Raw genomic sequence first — 20,431 nt, 5'->3', positions numbered from 1 at the left:
ATTGGGTAAAATGGCATTGGGTAAAATGTCATTGGGTAAAATGGCCTTGGATAAATTGTCCTGACACCATTTTTTAACATGACCGCATAGCATTTTGCATGAAAAGACCAACTAAATTGTGACAGGGAAAAAAAATTGAGACTAAGAATTATTTTGTTCCTCAATTTATTTAACACCATAGACCAGCCACTTCATTCCCAGCACAATAAAAACCATATTCTGAATATTGTTCTGTGGATTTTGTCGGCAATAACATTACGGATTAAATTATCAACGTTTTCAACAAAACGACAAAACAAAAGTATCATAGATAAGAACTTCTCTCCCTGGGTCCAGGTTTTGAGCCTTTTCCATAACTAAGATTTTATTATAAGAGTGGAAGATTGTCGTCATCTATTTAGCCCTGAGTGAGCCCACAATTGATTTCGGGTTCCAAAGACTGTCTCGACTCATTCCGAGACACCCTGGAGACCCCGAGAAGATCCCAAAAGAGGTGATCTTGAAGAGGGCGGCCGACTTGGCCGAGGCTCTCTATTCCATGACTCATCGCAACCAGAACCCTCTAGCTGCAGCCCTGCCCCCCGCCCACCACTCAAACATGGTCAGCTACTTCGAAGACACGGCTGTCAATGACCCCACACATTATTCGCTTGGTATGTAACATCCTCCGGTCCACTATTTTTTCTTTCAACCTCATTATTTGTCTCTGATTATTTTTTGCCGAGCCTGAATTTGAAAAATTTTCAAGGGAACAGTTCTTGTCAACGGATAGCGGGTATTCAAAGGCAGTAGCCATGTGCCAACGTAGAGCTATAAACGCTTGAATAACTGTCCCTCTTTTAGACGTTTTGCTGCGTTTTGGTAATATTAAAGTTCTTGAAAACTGCAGTTGTTCTCACATAAGCAACGAATACAATAAGCAAATTCGTCGAAAAAATCTCGGTTCCTAAAACTTTCAAGTTTTTACTTTCAACTCCTCAAAAACATTGACTTGAGTCCTGGGAATTTCGAATTTCGTCACGAGAGAAAGCACTTTAATTGCGAACTCGGACATTTGAAAGTTTCTCCGAAAATTTTCAAGTAATATATTTAATTTCACTTGATTTTAAACCTCAGTTCACTTTGTCCACTTAGTCTTAGTCTTTGTGTTATGATCTCACCTCAAAAAACTTTCATTTTAAAAAAATGTAGAAGTTTACGGCAATCGTAAAAACATCCAGTATGCATCTCTTCTGTGCTACAGGTTTTGCCAAGAACACTAACCTCCTTTCTCCGAGGGGACCCTACGGACCCTCAGCCGGAGTCATGTCGGCAGCGGGAGGTGTGAACGGGACAAACCCTGTGGGTGCGAATGCTTATTCGACCATGAACCATGCAGCAGCTGCCACTCTCGGCATGAACAGCTACCACAATGGCACCACAGCTGTCGCAGCTGCAGCCATGAACCCTCAGGCTGCATTTTTAAACCCCGCAGCTGCTCATCCTTGTAAGCATCCATCTATCTATTGAGTTGGAATAAACTAACAAATGATTGATTTCACTCCACTGTTCAACCTAGTGACCTTGCAAAACATTCTGCTCCTTCGCCCGTAAATATGATAGCGTTGCCCCGGTTGAGGTCCTCGTACAAAATTGCGCGTGAAAATACCAATCCAGACAATTTTTCTCAAGTTCGGCTGGTTCAGAATTCTGATATTTTCCTCGTGCACGCAGTAATTGTAAATATGGGAATCGAATGCAAAAACAAAAAATAAAAATAACTTTTAAAATCACGATTTTCACTGTTATGAAAAATTTTTAAAGCAAAAATTTTTATTTTTCATTTTTGCGTTCGGTTCCTAAATTTAAAATTACTGAGCGCTCAAAGACGGTATAAGAAAATCGTTCCACTCAAAACTGTGCCAAGACCGAGACTTCAGCTCTCATGTCATGAAAAGACTGGTGGACACTTAAAATTTTCTGCCCCGGACACAACTTTTTTTTAAAAAAAGACAGTACTTTCAAGGTCAGCTAATGATCCAAACTTCAAAACAGCTCAATGCACATGTCAGTTTCCCCACATTCTCATCCAGTCCACATTCAACGTTTTAAGTCCATTTCTTAGCAACAGATAGCAAAATTATACCATTCTCTCTTCATTGCAATTTTGCGGAACCATCAACATCCTGCTGCTCCATTTTTTTGCCAAAACCCATTTAACTCAATTATTGCCTTAATGTTATGATGAGATTATGTTTTTCGCTAAATGGGCTACCAGTAGGGAACAACTAAAGTTGACTGACTGTAATCAGGTCATTGAACAGGGTTAAAGTGGTTTTTTGGTGCCGAGTTAAATAGTTTAAAAAATGACTTTTTTCGAGGCAAAAAAGTTTTCATCAGTTTTACAATTCTTGTAATTTAAACGGTTGATTTATTGTTGCTTTTTATAAACATAAAAAATTGACTGCAGACCAATTGTACCATTATACAATAGTTATGTTCCAGTTGGTATGACCGCCTCCCCACCAGCCCTCCCAGCAGCACCACACATGCCAGTGACGACACCAGGAGTGCCCGCCCACACTCCAGGCATCTTCTCCTTCTCCCCGGCCCACATGATCAATGCAGTCAAGCACAAATCGGCAGTCTCAGTCGCAGCCTCCTCTGCTTTCGGAGTACCCACACGCCAGAGTGCAGCATCTCCGGTACTTCAGACCTCGTGAGACCCACAAGTAATTGCGCAGAGAAACGAAACCTGATGACCTTGAAAGTGGATACATCTTGACGTGTTCTTACCGAGAATGTTATCACTCTCTTGTCAAATTATTATTGGTTTTGTTCTGCTCTTACACGAGGACACAAAAAGTAACGAACTGGTTTCACATTATTTGCGTCATGACTCCTTCTAAATGATTCCTTTTCCCCTGTTCAAGTTTGGCTATTTATCAACGGTATTATTCAATCTAGTTTAGGGCTTTTAAAACGCTCATAACTTTTTTGCTCAGTTACAACCGGGGTGTTGTTTTCGTCAGTGTTAGCTTGAAATTTATTCCTACGTGAACATATTCTCATATTAGACCCTAGTTTAGGTAGCCAATGATAAAAATGGAAAATTTCAGTGGGAGAAATCAACCCGAAGAATCGTTTATTTTAGTTTACCGGTAAATTTTGGGTTGATTTGATGGTCGTGGAACGAAGCTATATTTGTAACCATCTTTAAAAAAGTTACACACTTCATCCATATATTGTCAAGACAAGAAAATTGAATCAAAACAAAGTGAACGTAAGAATACCGTTGAAGTTAAGCCATATAAATTTAATGATTATGAGTACATTTATTTCTGACATCTCGAAATATTCAAATGTTCTTAATTTTTATCCTAAGTTAGATAGATTGATATATTTGATAGAAAAATTAATTGCAAATTTTATAAATGTTTGTATATACATTACATATCCTCCATCTCAATTTACAAATTTTCTGTTCAGTTCTTCTTTCAGAATGAGCCGCTTCATTAGTCTCCCTGAACAGTTATCTCCCTGATTATAAAAATAGCAAAAATAAGCAGTTGTTTTCAGAAGTAATTGTTGCCGTTTCTTAATATACTTAACAATATCAATTAACATGCGTCAAATACCTAATCTGTTGTTGAGAATTATCAGCTTGAAACCCGCCCACCTTGCTTGTTAATTTTTTTATTGTTCAGTACCTACAAAATAGGGCAAATTTTGACAGTAGTTATAATAGGCTGTATAGTCCAATCAGCAATGGACTAGCCATTACAATTAACGGCGGGGTGGATCATATAGCATATGTTTTAGCGTGGTGGAGCCATATTGTTTTGTAGAATCGATCACCCTTCAGAGATTTCAAGCAGCGGTTCATAATGCTAAAATTTCATAATCGTTTCATAACTAAACAAAGGCATGACAAAGGCTTTGACTATAACTGAGCGAAACGCCAGAACAGAAAAGACAAAATTACAATTTTTTCCAATAGGTAATACCTAAGTACCGGAAAGCCATAAATCGAACGCCTCAAGTTAGAAGATCTTGGAAAAAAAACAATCAAAAGTGAAAATAAACTTAACGTTTAAAGATTTTATTGCTTCTACTCACTTTACTGGGCAGCAACTAATATGCTCAACTGAGTTTTTTGTTCAGGCCATTTCCGCCGATTGATAAGTTCTCATTTTGTTCACATTTTTCGTAACTTTCGTTAAAATTTTGCTGAAAAAATGTGATAAATTTTTTAACAATAGTCGCACTGGTTTTACTTTTTAAGAGGAAAGAAAGCTGCTGAATTGAACCACCTCTTATGGCTAACGATTGTTCATTTTTTTAAACTTTTTTAAACACTGGCACAGAAATGCATATTTGGCATACGTTAACCAAATTGACAAGTAATGCAGACAAAAAAATTGCTGACACAATCATCGTTCACTCAGATAAAGGACATTTTACCTCCCTTACCTAATTATCAAATTATCAAAAAAGCACCATTTATCTTTCATATATTTAAACTTTCAATTTGCGAAAAAACTACTGCGCAGTTACCTGCAACAGTGACGATTTTTAATCTCAGAAATGATTTGTGCAATGAAGAAGGATTCGGATTTTATTGTGGGTTTTGGGTCTGACCGTTTTCAACCCAATCACAGACAAGTTTGTTCTCATAAAAAGGTCCAATTATTGAAACGTCCTCTCTATGTTCAACTTAGGCTCAATGAAAAAATGTTGTATTTTCCATATAAATATCATGTTTTTTTCTCCGACAAATTATTAAAGTAAGAAGTAAAGTAAGTTTATGATTTCTAAGTTATTGCCAGCCTTTGACATTCTTTTTGTAGTCCTATGAATAAGTACTTCTATGAGTCCTTTTGTAGTCCTTTTTGTAGTCCAGTTCTTTTGGTTGGCGAGAAATATAATCTACCAGCCCCATTTTTGCGCCTGGTATGTGTTCAATGTTAAAATCAAAAGGTAATAATCGATCCAACCAACGGGTTAAACGACTATTATAAGATTTGTTAGATCTGCGTTCTTTCGTTTTTGAAAGTAATACCCGATGATCCGTAATGACTGTGAATGATTTTCCAAATAAATAATATTTAAAGATTCTACGGACCACACAACTCCCAATAATTCTAATTCACTAATACTGTAGCGTTCCTCATTAGAGTTCAGGAAACGAGACGCGAATGCAACTGTATGCCAACCCGTTGGGAACGCTGTTCAAATGCTGCTCCTAATCCAGCTCTAGATGCATCGCATTTGATCCGGGTCTCCAAGTGTGGAATATAGTGTGTGTTTTCTGTTGCATTTACTACTTTATTTTTAATTGTTTGGAAATGAGTTTCAAGTTCATCAATCCAAACAAATTTCATGTTCTTTTTAAGTATGGGTCGAAGTGGATGACATAATTAAGAGAGATTAGGAATAAATATACCAAGATAGTGTACAGAGCCTAAAAATGATCGTAATTGTTTTAAATTTTTAGGTACTGTTAAATATGGAATTGCTGCTGTTTTTGTTTCAAGTGGTGCGATTCCAGATGGAGTAAATTTATAGCCCAACCATTCTATCTATGTTTTGGCGAAATGACATTTTGGTAGATTTATTCTCAAATTATCCTCATCTAATTTTTTGAGACATATATAAACTAACTTTAAATGATCATCTTCAGAGCCACGGCTGACAATAATAATATCATTGAGGAAACAATGAGTGTTATCAAGTCCAACTAATGTATAATCCATTACTTTTTGGAAAGCCGCTGGCATATCAATTAAACCGTAAAATCCAGTAATAAAGCTATTTGTACCAGTGCCTTCGCCACTAACGATATTAAAGTTGCAATGCCGAGCCGTTTCCTGGTCTAAATTAACTTGGCTGTACGCGTATTTTAAATCCAGAGTTGAAAAGTATGCCGTCTCTTGTGATGCGTTTGTATTTAAATTTTGTTGTATTGTGTCAAAGAATTCATCAATGTTAGGCATTTGATATTTATTTTTATGAATAGATTTATTTAAGATTTTAGAGTCGAGAGCCAATTAAACTGTTTTATCTCTCTTTACCGTGATAACCATTGGTGATATGAAATTTCTATCAAAACAAATATTTAACTTTATGATGTATTTCTCATCTAGTAGTTTTTTAAGTTCGTCATTAACTAAAGGTCGAAGATTAGTTGGTACTCTACGTCCTTTCTGATGTGTAGGTGTAATGTTTTCATGAAATGTGGATTTAACTGAATGTTTTAATGATTTACCAATTCGTGAGATGAGACCAGAAAAATCGAATGCTATTTGTTTTCTGATTAAACATTGATTTTGATCAATATTTGAGACTTTTTTGGTCTGAGTGAGTGAGAGATCTAGTTGTGAACAAAGATCTCGTCCAATTATTGGCCTATGGCCATCTTCAACGACTGTCACATTAAAGTTTGTAGCTACCCAATCGTTACAATTGACTGAGTTCTTGATTACTCCCATAGTATTGATTAAATCATTGGAAAAAAGTTTTTGAGTCCGTGCATCTCCGGCGATTGTACCCAAAAGCTTTCTTGACAATCCGATACTACTGCATTTGCAAGAATTTTGTTAATGATGGTGCAAACGCTTTCCGAATCCACTAATGCTTTTGTATTTGTTTTCCCGATTCAAATGTTTACTTTCACTGGTTCTACCTCTCGCCACTAGTGGAGATTGTTGCAACACAATTGTCATCAAAGTCATCATAGTCAGAATCGTAGTTTACATCGTAGATTCTCTGTTTTTGAAACAATCCATCAATATGATAGACTTGTTCTCCAACAGACGCTGAGGTACCCACCGTTGCTGCCTCGAAGATGTTATCGTCAACATTGTTCTACATACTTTAGCAAAATGATTTGCAATTCCGCAGTTTTTGCAATTTTTTTGCGAGCAGGGCAATTTTGTCGATGAGCTGCCGACCACCCATAGCCACAATTGGGACAGATTGTAGGTTTCGTGAAATTACTCGTGAAAGGTCGAGATCGATTCCATGAACTTTGTATGTTGTTGATGGACGTAGTCGTGACTTCATTTGAAGTCAGGTGAATAGCTGTTCCTGACATCTTCAACTAATTTTGGATCCCCATCTCAATATTCATTGCCACTTTCAAAGCCTTTTTAGCCGATCTCGTTTCTTTTAATAATTCTCTCTGAATCTCACCGTCTTGCATATTCGCTATGACAACGTCCCGAAAGATGGATTCCTCATGACTGCTCAGGTCGCAGTTCAAGAAAAGTTCACAGAGACATCCGTAGAATTTTGTTTACTAGTTCTCCTTTCAATTGTTTCCGGGTTAAGAATGTATAACGGTCAAAACTATTTTCCGCTGCTTTGTGAATACCTGATCTAAACTCTCCCAAAGATCCTTTGTAGATATCCGATCAATTTGAATAGGTGGTTCATGGGAATCAAATATTCGGAGCCCTTCCATGCCAAGACTAAGATAGGTTAGCGAGACAGCTTTGTTGTCACAAAACTTACCAGGTCTATCACCGCGCAATATTCCTTCTAACTCAATTTTCTGACATCTATTGAGCCATGTATTCTTGAGTTGTTCATTCCGAGTTTTGCGATCTCTTTCACTTTGAGCCGTGCTATTTTCTAAATTTGCTTCGTAGATGGGTTCAGGGAGATTGGTGACTTTATTCGGTGGATCTTCACGAAGAGTATCGATAGAAATACCCTCTTTAGCAAGGATGGCCAGTTTCGACATTGTCTGCCAACGTTCCCATCGCAACGGTGGTGCTAAAGTCGCTTTTTCCCGAAAGGGTTTGATTCCAAGAAGGGCACGTTCTTTGACTGCTGACAGCGCCATGTGATACCTCTTGCTTTGGAGGTCACGGGTAATTGAGTCACGGGTATGTAGTAGATTATTGAAGTTGGATTCGAGGCGCGAATCCTTTATATTCGATAATCGTCGAAGTACCAATTTTATTTCTATTCTGTAATACTGTTACAGATGCAGCTCTATTTTGATAAAGTGGAATTCTATCTCGAATCCGTTTAGAAATATTCTGATGGCAAAACTAAGAAGATTGAGAACAACTGAATTTCAAGGATTATGTTAAGAGAATTAATGTTAATAAATATGAAAGTATCAAAACTGAAAACTTGACTTTACAGTCGGCGGTAAAGTTTTACTGCTGTGAATAAAATTATAAGTGACTTTTAATCAGCACAAAGACAACTTAAATAAATAAGTACAAATTATCAAATTACGGTACAACCGTACCACACCAGCCTTTGACATTCTTTTTGTAGTCCTATTAAAGAGTCTGAATAATGAAAGATCCTATTCATCTAATTTGCTTGCTAAGACGCTCGTAATGAAAATAACTAATATTTTCAGTTCAAGCCTAATGTATTTTGCTAAAAGTTTTTGAATATTTTGACATTTTCGTCAAATTAGCTATTTGGCTAAAATTTGGAGCAATTTTTGGTTTGAATGGATCAGCCGCAATACCAAAACTGGTTTTGGCCAAATTCAAAAATTTTAAATATCAATAACAATTCAGACGGTACTCGGGCCCCGTCATTTTTGTTTGAAAAACCTTTGCCTTTTCTTTATTATTTACTGACCAGATTGATTTGAAAACAAATCCCAATTATTGACAGAAGAATTTACGTGAAAGCGAAAGTAAAAAACATGCATAATAATTTCACCGAAAAGATTGTTTTTCGGCAGCATTATTTTGCATAAAACTGAATGAGTTTTTGAGTTCTGCTTTCGTTCGTTGTTTTGTTTGTAGTCGTTTGAGGTGGCCTCACCAATTACATGTCTAATTAAATCCCTAAGCAGTAGAAAACTATTTAATTAAAATTTGTTAGTTGAAAGCTGATGGTTTTTGTATGTTTTTAAATATTGGTTAAAAAATGAAAGTCTTCCTTAGGACATTGGCACCTTTTATCTGATTTCTGCCTCCGTTTATTGTAGTCTCAGAAAAAAAACTCGCATTCTCTTTCAAGTGAATTAGTCGTAATTGCTTTTTTATCGTTTCAATTTTTTTGCGTTGAGACAACGAGTTCTCATAACATTGGATAATTTCTAATTTTATGTTCAAATACTGCTGTCTTGTCGCATTAAAACATCAATGACATGCTAAGGATGGGTCACATATAACATTAAAGGCTTTAAATACGACGCATTTCACTTCTCTATTTTTTTGTTAATACATTTGAAATTTAGTGAGCTTCGACAAAGTTCTCCCGCAAAAATTAATTCACTTTTTAGTTTAAATATCGAAGAACATAAAAACCAATTTATAAAGTTTTCAGTTCTGAGCTAAGTGCTTGTTTAACTTAGAATTTAATTGTTTTCAAAATTATAGACATATTTTTTACATTTGCCCGTTTTGTTTTTGTCTACCCGTTAATCATTCTCAATAAAGATAAGTTCGATATCTTTTATGATGAGATGCACGACAATTTGTTCAGTTAATTTGATTTGATTTTCATTTATTTGTCATTGAGTTCTTTTTTTAAAGGTATACATTAGGTTTTGATGGCGTTAAATGATTGTTCCTTTAGTTTGATTGTTTTTGCCTTGGTTCTTATTCTCCTTTTTGCGGTTATCCTGGGCCTTCTTGGCATTATTAAATTTGTCTTGTGCTTAGCAGTGGTCTTTTGCATTAATGTGTCTAATTAATGCGACTGACCGGTCTTTTGCTTTGAAATTAAAGCTTTTTTTTAACCGGATACTCCAATTATTTTCTAACAATATTAGAATTTTTTTCCATCTCATCATTTGGTGGACAATGCAGTCAGTAACTTGGTTAAATGGGGTCGGAACATTGTGTTCGCACGTACAATACCGAGCCTTCTTGTCGGTTTTAATCGGCAGGCCTTGTCGATTTTCAAAGGAAAGTTTCAAAGCTTTCTCTAACATTGCAATTAGATTGGCAATTAGAATAACGGAAAATAGCTTAACTTGACTTTTATATTAATTGAAATAAAAAACACAAACTGTGATGTTTTTTAAAAAAATTCCAGTGCAAAGTTTTTTTTAGTTAGCTTAACAAGATATATCAAAGTGAAGTCATCTATTGCACAAAAGTTTTCTAAAAAATTTAACTGATATTAATAAACATTTGCTCAAATTAAACTCAGAAATCCTAATGAGTTACGACTCGATGACTGGGTTTTAATTGTTTACTCCTTTTTTTTATCTTGGCCACGTTTGCTGTTTTGCGTCAAATATTCAAACAAACTTCTATTTAAGAAATATTGTTCCCGGGCTAAGTAAGAGCTTACTCTTGATTAGAGCGATACAAAACGGATTCGAACAAAAAATCAAATTGAAAAACCTAAGAGAACAAATACTAAAGTACAATCTCAATGACCAAATTGCACGGCAACCAGCAAAAAACATAGACGGGAGTATTACGAATACGACCCGAAGAGTCGTCTCTGCCATAAAACCTTGAGAAAACCACTACATACTAAAGAAACTCAATAAAAATTAGAAAGCTTATTAAAGCCAATTTGTCAATTTTCAAACATCAAAAACTAATAGAGCAAACAAAAAACAGAAAAAAAATTAAATTTTAGCTCAAATAAAATACGTGCTCGTAAAGAAAACAATTTTTAATATAGATGGAGATCACAAAGAGATCAATGCAACAAGTAAATCCATTTTGGCTGAAAAACTTCCGTAAGTTTGATGAAAAATTGAAAAATTTCAAGATGTTATTGACATAAACTGATTCAATTTTTCTCAATATTTTTTTAAAATTTCTTAACCAAAATACTGCTTACCATCATCGCGACTGACAAAAAACTGACATCTAAAAATCCTTCCTAGCAATGTGCGTCTATTCAATCCCAATAAATGCAATAAAAGAAAACAATCTGTAGCAAACTGTTCAAGTAGCCTAAAAAGTGGCAAAAATCTTTTGAATTAGCAAAAAAGAACTCAGATTGTAACCTTGTAACCAATAAAAAAATGAAAAATTATCTGTAGAAGTTTTTATTCCAAATAGCATATGTAAACCTTTTAACTGAAAAAATACAAATTTGAAAGCAAAATGTCGGAAAATACCACATCGGAAAAAGCCACATTGAGTGCCACATCGATTAAGCGCTCTCGCATAAACAGCAGCATCAAAAAAATATACCCTTTTTGGCCTGCTCTCCAATTTTTCCATTTAAAAAGGCAATGCTCCAATATTACTCCTCGAGTCGTAACAACAAAATTGCGGCCTGCTACTCTCGGAAATCGTATGAACTCATGAATTTTTTTTTCGAATAGAACATCAAAAAGATTTCAGGTGCTGCAATGACTTTCTTCAAGAGATTCAGAATTACTCCAACAATTAAGAAAATAACTGGACTCAGCAATCGATTGATGCAAAAATCAACGTAGGCACCAAATTAAAACATATTTAACCAGAGAAACTATTCATTTTCTGGAGCTAATTTGAAAAAAAAACTCCAGAAAGGAAGCCCAACCCCAATAAACAACTTTTTGGTTCGTAAATTTAATTAAATTTGAGATATAGTATTACAGATATAAACCATGCTCTATTTTTCTCAATCATAGATTTATCAAATAATAGACAAAACAATAAAAATGGCATGCCGAGATAGCCGACACGATGAAAAGACACAAGTAGCAACCAATAACAGAAAAATTATTTTACTTCTGTGAAACGTATCTTTATAATCCATGTAACAGTATAGAAACCAGCGATCTTCAAAATAATAAATTCAGCAATCAAATCACATCTATATTTCTAGCCACTGCGAATACAAAACATTTTTCTCAGAAAAATAAAAACCAAATGAAAACGAATCGGTAAAAACGAAACCACACAAACCACACACAAACAGACCAAACCCCCAATTGGTTATCACTAAGAAAAACTTTAGACACGTATTGTTGTCAAAACAATCCAAATAACAATCTAAAAAGCGCTTTATTGACTTCCGAAAAAAAACCATACGGCAAAAAAGCGCCAGAACGACACGATATCAAAACGCCGAGAACTCTGTCGAAAACAAATAAAATTGTGTCTCTCGATCCGCTTGCTTGCATGATTTATAGCCGCATATTATTCCGAGTTCCAATTGACATTGACAACGGTTTTCCCAATTCGTCTTTAGTTGCGCGTTGCAGGCTAGTCTCTCGTGTTCTGATTGCGCTAATGATCATTGAGAGGTGTCATCATAAATCGGATCAAGGTGGAGTTCAACTCGTTTTGGTTGAGGCCAAGTAGTGTGTCAAGTGTTATTTTTTCGAGACAAGCTAACTTTAATGGAGTCTTCTATTTCTCCCATTTAAGAGGAGGGTCTCAACTCGGCCTCTCCTAGAATAGTTCGATGCCTAAAAGTGTCCACTTGTAAGAAATTAACAGCGCAAAGTCGTACACTATCAGAATTGTGTACTTGATCTTGAGATTCGAGTTAGCTTTCACTTTCTTATATTGATGTTTCGCTTGGTAAATTAGCTTTAAAAATATTAGAAGAGTGATTCACTAGGCGAATCTTCGAATTAAATCTTGTCTGCTAAACTTGAGGACAGAGGAGACTTGCAGAATAATTGAATTCGAATGTTGCAACTGTACACGAGAAGCAAAAGCAATTATCTAAATAATAAAGCTATCAACAAATAAAGATTCCCAATGCCAAATATAAACAACAAACATAAAGGTGAACAAGACCAGTTAACTTAGTGTGCAAAAAAACTAGATATGGCTTTTCAATAACTGATCTTCAAATAAAATAGTTACAACGTATATGAAACATACTGCATTAGATAAAATAAGAACTATCCTGTTCAATATATACAACTTTTCGTCCTTTTTGACAAATTTGAAATTGCACTTATGTAAAATTTAGTAAACGATATTGATAACCAACTATTATTTGTTCACCAGTTATATAGCATCTAAAATATATGTACTATTTTTGGTAGCTAGTGATGTTTAGTAAAATCAGTGGAGTTTGTGTCTATGTACAGCTTTAACCAAGATTGGCGTTTTTCTCATCTAATTCCAAGTTCTCCTCACAGCTGTAATCCTCAGGGCAAACTCATGGGTCTGTGGGATACACAGTATTGATGACAGGCAAAAGATATCAGTTGGGGATCGGTTCTGCTTGAGCCGCGGTGTCTACAATCATTTGTCTGACTGATGGTTGGAAGGACAAAAAATCACCTGCTCGACTTTTGCGATAAGAGGGTACCTATAGAAGGGCATGAATAAGTGGACTCCCCTGATTACTCATCTCGATCGAATCTGAAATATGTGCTGCTCTTTCTTGATAGTTTACCAGATCTAGGAGGGATTTGAAGTAGAGCTTCCCGGATTGCAGATGTGGTAGGAAATTGAAGTTTTTGGGCAGTGTTAGTTGTTGGAGTTGTAATTATTCGTTGTTCGATTGAAGAGGCTGGGATTTCATCTTATTCATGTGTTTGGAGGGCAAGTTTGGCCAGGTACTTCAGGCATGCACACTCGCATTTCGCGTTAAAATCCCGATTTTGTGAAAGATACACCGTTCGCGTTGTCGCGTTTTCTAAGTTCCTTCTTGCGTTCCGTTTTGTAGATTCTGTTGAATCCATATGTGGCTAGCTTTTTGGATTTAGTTGTCTTCTCTAGGAGTCTGGGGCTTCCTCTGTTGCTGTAATCATGTAATTTTGTTTTCTCTTGTCTCGGGTCCGAAACGCTGCAATGTCACTATTCCCATCTGTGACATCGAGTTTCCCCGGTTCGCGTATGATTGATGTATTTTTGTCTACTTTTTGTACCACTGAACCTGGATCCAAGGACTCATAAACAATGTCCGGGTTTTTCTTGAATCATTTTTGTGGGTGTCTTTTTACTACAAGTGTGCTCTGTATGTCAGATTCCTTAAAGGGTTTTGCACGATGTACAGTTGATGATCGGAGGATGAACCGATGACCAAATCTTCTATTCAATCCCAATGAATGCAGCAAAAGAAAATAATGGGCAGCAAGCTGTTTAAGTAGCCTAAAAAAGGAGGAAATCTTTTGAATTAGAAAAAAAGAACTAAGATTGTAACAAAAAAAACTTGAAAAAAACATCTGTACGAGCTTTCATTCCGAAAACCATATGTACACATTTTAACTGAAAATTTACAAAATTGAAATCAAAAAGTCAGAAAATACTACATCGGAAAAAACCAAATCGAGTAAGCGCTCTCGCATAAAGAGCAGCATAAAAAAACTACACCCTATTTGGCCTACTCTCCAGTTTTTCCATTTAAAAAGGCAATGCTCCAATATTACTCCTTGAGTCGTAAAAACAAATTTGCGGCCTGCTACTCTCGGAAATCGTATGAACTCATGTATTTTTTTCGAAGAGAACATCGAAAAGATTTCAGGTGCTGTAATGACTTTCTTCAAGAGATTCAGAATTACTCCGAAAGTTAAAAAAATAACTGAACTCAGCAATCGATTTGATGCAAAAATCAACTTGGGCACCAGTTCAAAACATATTTAACCAGAGAAAAAATTAACTTTCTGGAGCTATTTTGAAAAAACGCCAGGAATGAAGCCCAACCCCAATTAACAAATTTTTGGTTTGTAAATTCAATTAATATTCAGATTTAGTGTTACAGATATATACAATGGTCTATTTTTCTCAATCATAGATTTATCAAATAATAGACAAAACGATAAAAATGGCATGCCGAGATATCCAACAAGATGAAAAAGACACAAATAGAAACCAATAACAGAAAGTTTTTTAATTTTGTGAAATATATCTTCACAATGCAAGTATTTAAAAACAAACCGGCAACCTTCCAAATCACAATTTTAGCATTCAAATCACATCTGTGTTTCTAGCCATTGCGAATACAAAAAACTTTTCTAAGAAACATAAAAACTAAACCACAAAAATCGGTATATACGAAACCAGACACAAACAGACCAAACCTCAAATTAGTTATCACTAAATAAATTAGATGTCTATTTGTCAAAGCAATCCAAAAAACAATCTAAAAGAACGCTGTATTAACTTCCGAAATAACCATGCGGCAAAAAAGCGCCAGAACGACACGATATCAAAACGCCGAGAACTCTGTCGTACACAATTAGAATTGTGTACTTGAACTTGAGAATCAAATTAGTTTTCACCTTCTTAGATTGCTGTTTCACTCGGCGCGTTCTGTTTACAAATTTAACTAGAGTTAGATTTTCTGAAAATTCTTTCAATTTCCGCAGAAATGCTCCACCTATTTCCCCGTTTTGTGGTGAGTAACATATATCGGTCAAATGTGATTTGTCCATTTTGAGATGCGAGTTTTGGCCACTAACATTTCTCCTTCCTTCGGTTCTAAAGCCAAGGTATGTAACTGAGAGAGTCTTTCGATCCGCTTGGCTCAATGGCTTGTGACCGCACATTATTCTAGTTCCAATTGACGTTGACAACGGTTTTCCCAATTCGTCTTGAGTTGCCCGTCGCGGGCTAGCCGCTTGCATTCTGGTTGCGCTGATGATCCTTGAGTGGTGTCTTCATAAATTGGTTTGAGGTGGAGTTGAACTCGTTCTGGTTGAGGGCCCCGTAGTGAGTTATGTTTTACTTCACTTGAAGAGCTAGCTTTAACTGAGTCTGCCATTTCTTCCATTTAAGGGGAAGGTCCTAACTCGGCCTCTCCCAGAAGAGTTCGATGCCTAAAGGCGTCCACTTGTCAGAATTTGACAGCGCAATGTCATACACAATCAGAATTGTGTATTTGATCTTGAGACTGGAGTTATCTTTCACCTTCTTATATTGGTGTTTCGCTTGGCGCGTTCGCTTTACAAAAAGTTCATAATTATTTAATTTGAATGTGGCAACTCTACACGAGATGCAAACAGCAAGATAATGAGTTTTAGTAGATACTAAAAGTTATCAACAAATAAAGATTCCCAATGCAAAAAATGAACAGCAGACATAAAGGTGAACAAGGCCAGTAAACTTAGAGTGCAAATGGACTAGATGTAAAATTTCAATAACTGACCTTCAAAAAAATACGTACATTGTATATGAATTTTACTGCACTACATAAAATAAGAACTTTTTGACAAATTTGAAATTGCACTAAGGTAGAATTTAGTAAACGATATTGATAATATACAAATATTTGTTCACCAGTTGTATAGCATCTAAAATATATGTACTATTTTTGGTAGCTAAGTCCCAAAGATACACCGTCTAAGTTCCTTTTTGCGTTCCGTATTGTAGACTCTGTTGAATCCATATATGGCTAGCTTTTTGGATTTAGTTGTCTTCTCTAGGAGTCTGGGGCTTCGTCTGTTGCTGTAATCATGTAATTTTGTTTTCTCTTGTCTCCGGTCCGAAACTCTGCAATGTCACTATTCCCAACTGTGACATCGAGTTTCCCCGATTTGCGTATGATTGATGTATTTTTGTCTACTTTTTGTGTCACTGATCCTGGGGCCAACACCTCATAAAGACCAAGCAGGTTTTTCTTGATACAATTTTGTGGGTTTTTTCGCGTGCAAGTGTGCTCTGTGTAGCAGATTCTTTAAAGGATTTATATTTGATGTCTGCGGAATCTTGATTCATCATGCTCTACTTTTCGTTCCCTGTTTTCAAGCTTTTGAGTGAATTTGCAAATGTTCCTTTCAAGTTTTTCGTCATTTCTTTAGTGGTCCCAGTGTTCTTCATGCAGAAGTTCATTGGGAGTTACCGTTTCTCCATCTAAATAGTATTTAATTACTTTGCATAACTCAAACCTGAATACAAAGTTCAATTACTGATAATGCTAGTACTGATAAAACGGAGTGTTAAGACGACGACCAAATTGTGATTTGAATGCCGAAACTCAGTAGTTTTTTCGTTTTCATATGCAGAGCTGGTAAATTAATAATTGCAGTGCTGCTTAATACTAAATGAATTAGTTTCCTTCTTTATTTTTTCAATACTTGCAAGACGTTGTCTAAATGTACTGATAAGTAGTTATTTTATTTTGAATAAGACACCGAGCCTGCTATTACCAATAAGAAATCTATTCTTAAAGATCCTAGTACTCCATGAGATTGTTTATACTTAACTGGAAACTTTATTACATTTGAAGCAATTGCATTATCAAAATTTCTGCGGAATGGTATTTGGAAAACTGATTAATATATGTTAAAATGTGAATTTCTTGTTTTATTATTAATGGGGCATGAAAATTCTATTTTATTTCCTGGTTGGGAACCTTATATTTTTTATGATATTGAAATTGCATGCCGGATAAAGGGATAAATGTTTTTAGCAATTGCCGAGCAGGGTTTGCATTCCGTAGAACGAAAAGTTCGCGGTTAAAGTCCTCAATTAGTACGTTGTTGAGTGCATGGGGAATTGCGACCTTCTCGTCCACGCAAACGCAACCACTACAGATATGAAAGTTAGGCCAGTATAAGTGGAGTCGGGGATTAAGTTATTTTGCTCTGGCCTCATCAAGACTTAAGATGCAATCTCTTACTTCTTTCAGTATCGCGTCTTTATTTGTTAGGGATGCTATTAAAATTTTGTTAAAAACATTCCCCACATCTTTTTCAAATGAAAGAACCTTGTGAGAATCTCTTAGACGAGTGCTTTTATTGAAAAAAAGGAGGTGATCGGTGGGGCGTGTTTGGTGCTGTATCCGAAGTGATGAACAAAGATTCGACTGTTTTTGAGAGTTGAAAGCAAAAACCACTTTATTGTTTACCAATTTAGTACGTGAACTATAAAGGGTATTTGACTTATTAGTGTTAAATAGGAAACAAATGTGTGATCTGGATTTGAGAGACAGTTTAGCTTGATTTCCAACTTTTCAAATTGTAGTTGATTTTGTTGGCGAGAGACGCTTGTATATTGTTTTGCGACGTATTTTAGTAGTGAAAAACTATTCAGTTATACTATTTCGGTAGTGAAATACTAAAAGAACAAAGTTGTACTTGTATTATTAGCTGCCAGTGACGTGTAATTTGAGTGCAAGCGTAGATTTAAAGGAGTCTGCCATTTCTCCCATTTAAGAAGAAGGTCCGAATTCGACCTCTCCCAGAAGAGTTCGATAAGTAAAGACGTCCACTTGTGAGAAGTGGATTTGATCTTGAGACTCGAGTTAGCTTTCACCTGCTTATACTGGTGTTTCGCTTGGCGCATGCGCTTTACAAAAATTAGTAACGTGATTCACTAGGTGAATCCTTGAACTAAATTTTGTCTGCTAAACTGGAGGACGAAAAGGACTTCCAAAATTTTTCAATTTGCATGTGGCAACTCTACACGAGATGCTAACAGCAAGATAATGAATTTTAGAAGATACCAAAAGTTATCAACAAATAAAGATTCCCAATGCAAAAACATGAACAGCAGACATAAAGGTGAAAAAGGCTAATTAACTTAGGCTGCAAAAGAACTAGACATGAATTTTTAATAACTGACTTTCAAAAAAATAGGTACATTGTATATGAATTTTACTGCATTAGATAAAATAAGAGCTGTCATTTGCAAAATAAGAACTATCATATGAACAACATTTCGCCTCTTTTGACAAATTTGAAATTACACTACGGTAAAATTTAGTAACCGATACTGACAAAACACTAATATTCATTCACCAGTTATATAGCATCTAAAATATATGTACTTTTTATGGTGACTGTTGATAATTAGTAAAAATCAATGAAAATTTTGTCCAAGTACAACTTTAAGCAAGATTGGTGTTTTTCTCATCTAATTCCAAGTTGTCCTCACCGTTTTGGTCCTCAGGGCAACTTCATGGGTCTGTGGGATAGATAATTTTGATGACAGGCAAAGGATATGAAAAAGGGATCGGTTCTACTTGAGCCGCGTTATCTGCAATCACTTATCTGACAGATAATTAGAAGGACTCGATATCACCTGCTCGTCTTTCACGATTTGGGGTACTTAAACAGGAAGACATAAAAAATGGAATCCCCGGACGACTCATCTTGATCGAATGCGTAATGTTTGGTGCTCTTTCTTGATAGTTTACCAGATCTATGAGGGATTTGAAGTGGAGCTTTCCGGGTTGTCGATGTGGTAGGAAATTGAAGTTCTTACGAAGTTTTATTTGTTGGAGCTGTAATTAATGTTTGTTCGATTGAATAGGCCGGGATTTCAACTTACTCATGTGTTTGGAGGGCTAGTTTGGCAAGTACTTCAGGCGTGCGCACTCGCACTGCGCGTCAAATGTCCGATTTTGTCAATGATACACCGTCCACGTTGTCGAGTTTTCTATTTTTTTCTTGCGTTCCCTATTGTGGATTCTAGTGAACACTTATGTGGCTGGCTTTTTGGATTCAGTCGTCTTCTCTAGGAGTCTGTGGCCTCGTCTGTTGCTGTCATCTGGTAATTTTGTCTTTCTTTTGTCTCGCGTCCGAAGAGCTGCAATGTCGCTATTCCTAATCTTGTCATCAAATTTTCCCTGTTCGCGTTTGTCTGATGTATTTTGGTCTACCTTTTGCATCACTGAACCTGGAGCAAACACCTCGCGAAGAGCATTCAAGTTTTTGTTTATACAAAATTTTGTGTATTTTTTTCTTGCCAGTGTGCTCTGTGTGGCAGACTCTTTAAAGGATTTTGCACGATTTATATTTGATGATCTGAGGAATCAACAAGGCTCTGCTTTTCGTTCCCTTTTTTGAGCGTTTTGAGTGAACTTTCGAATGTTCCTTTCAAGTTCTTCGTTTTTTCTTTAGTGGTCCCAGTGTTCTTCATGCAGAAGTTCATTGGGAGTTACCGTTTCTCCATCTAAATAGTATTTAATTACTTTGCATAACTCAAACCTGAATACAAAGTTCAATTACTGATAATGCTAGTACTGATAAAACGGAGTGTTAAGACGACCACCAAATTGTGATTTGAATGCCGAAACTCAGTAGTTTTTTCGTTTTCATATGCGGAGCTGGTAAATTATTTATTGCAGTGCTGCTTAATACTAAATGAATTAGTTTCCTTATTTGTTCATTTAATAGATGCAAGACGTTGTTTTAATGTACTGATAAGTTGTTCTACTAAGCCAATTGCCCATTTATTAATCACTGGGGCTAGAGTTAAAGTCTATATATTTTCAATAAGACACCGAGCCTGTTATTACCAATAAGACATCCATTCTCAATAATCCTAATACTCCATGAATTTGTTTATACTTATCTGGAAACTTTAATACACTTGAAGCATTTGCATTATCAACGGACAAGGAGATTATGAACGGACAAGGAGATCGCGGTTCATATAGGGCCACCAGCAATGTTGTGGAATACAAACCACCAACCAGCTGCTCCGGTGACTTGCATACAAGTCTTCGATTAGTGCGTTCTTGAGTGCGTGGTGAATTGCAATCTTCTCGTTCACGAAAACGCAACCACTACTAACATGAAAGTAACGCCAGTATAAATAGAGGTGGGGATTCAGTTGTTTTAGTCTGGCCTCATCGTGACTTAAGATGCAATCTCTTA

At 36.0% G+C, this 20,431-nt stretch overlaps 1 protein-coding gene across 2 annotated transcripts in view; it reads left to right on the top strand.

Moving 5' to 3' along the window:
* The window catches only part of LOC142336376 (transcription factor COE1-like), a 35,304-nt gene extending 32,315 nt beyond the window's left edge, over positions 1–2,989 (top strand). For both annotated transcript variants that reach the window (XM_075385160.1, XM_075385159.1), the window contains exons 8-10: positions 402–653; positions 1,244–1,486; positions 2,485–2,989. In XM_075385160.1, coding sequence (XP_075241275.1) covers positions 402–653; positions 1,244–1,486; positions 2,485–2,702 — 713 coding nt within the window. In that variant the 3' untranslated portion in view covers positions 2,703–2,989. The remainder of the gene's footprint in view (positions 1–401; positions 654–1,243; positions 1,487–2,484) is intronic.
* The last annotated feature ends 17,442 nt before the right edge of the window (positions 2,990–20,431 follow it).

The sequence above is a fragment of the Convolutriloba macropyga genome, chromosome 3 (genome assembly GCF_964194025.1).
Source record: "Convolutriloba macropyga chromosome 3, txConMacr16.3, whole genome shotgun sequence".
Taxonomy (NCBI): Eukaryota; Metazoa; Xenacoelomorpha; order Acoela; family Convolutidae; genus Convolutriloba; species Convolutriloba macropyga.
The sequence above is the reverse complement of the archived record's forward strand: the minus strand, read 5'-3'. Positions and strand labels throughout refer to the sequence as shown.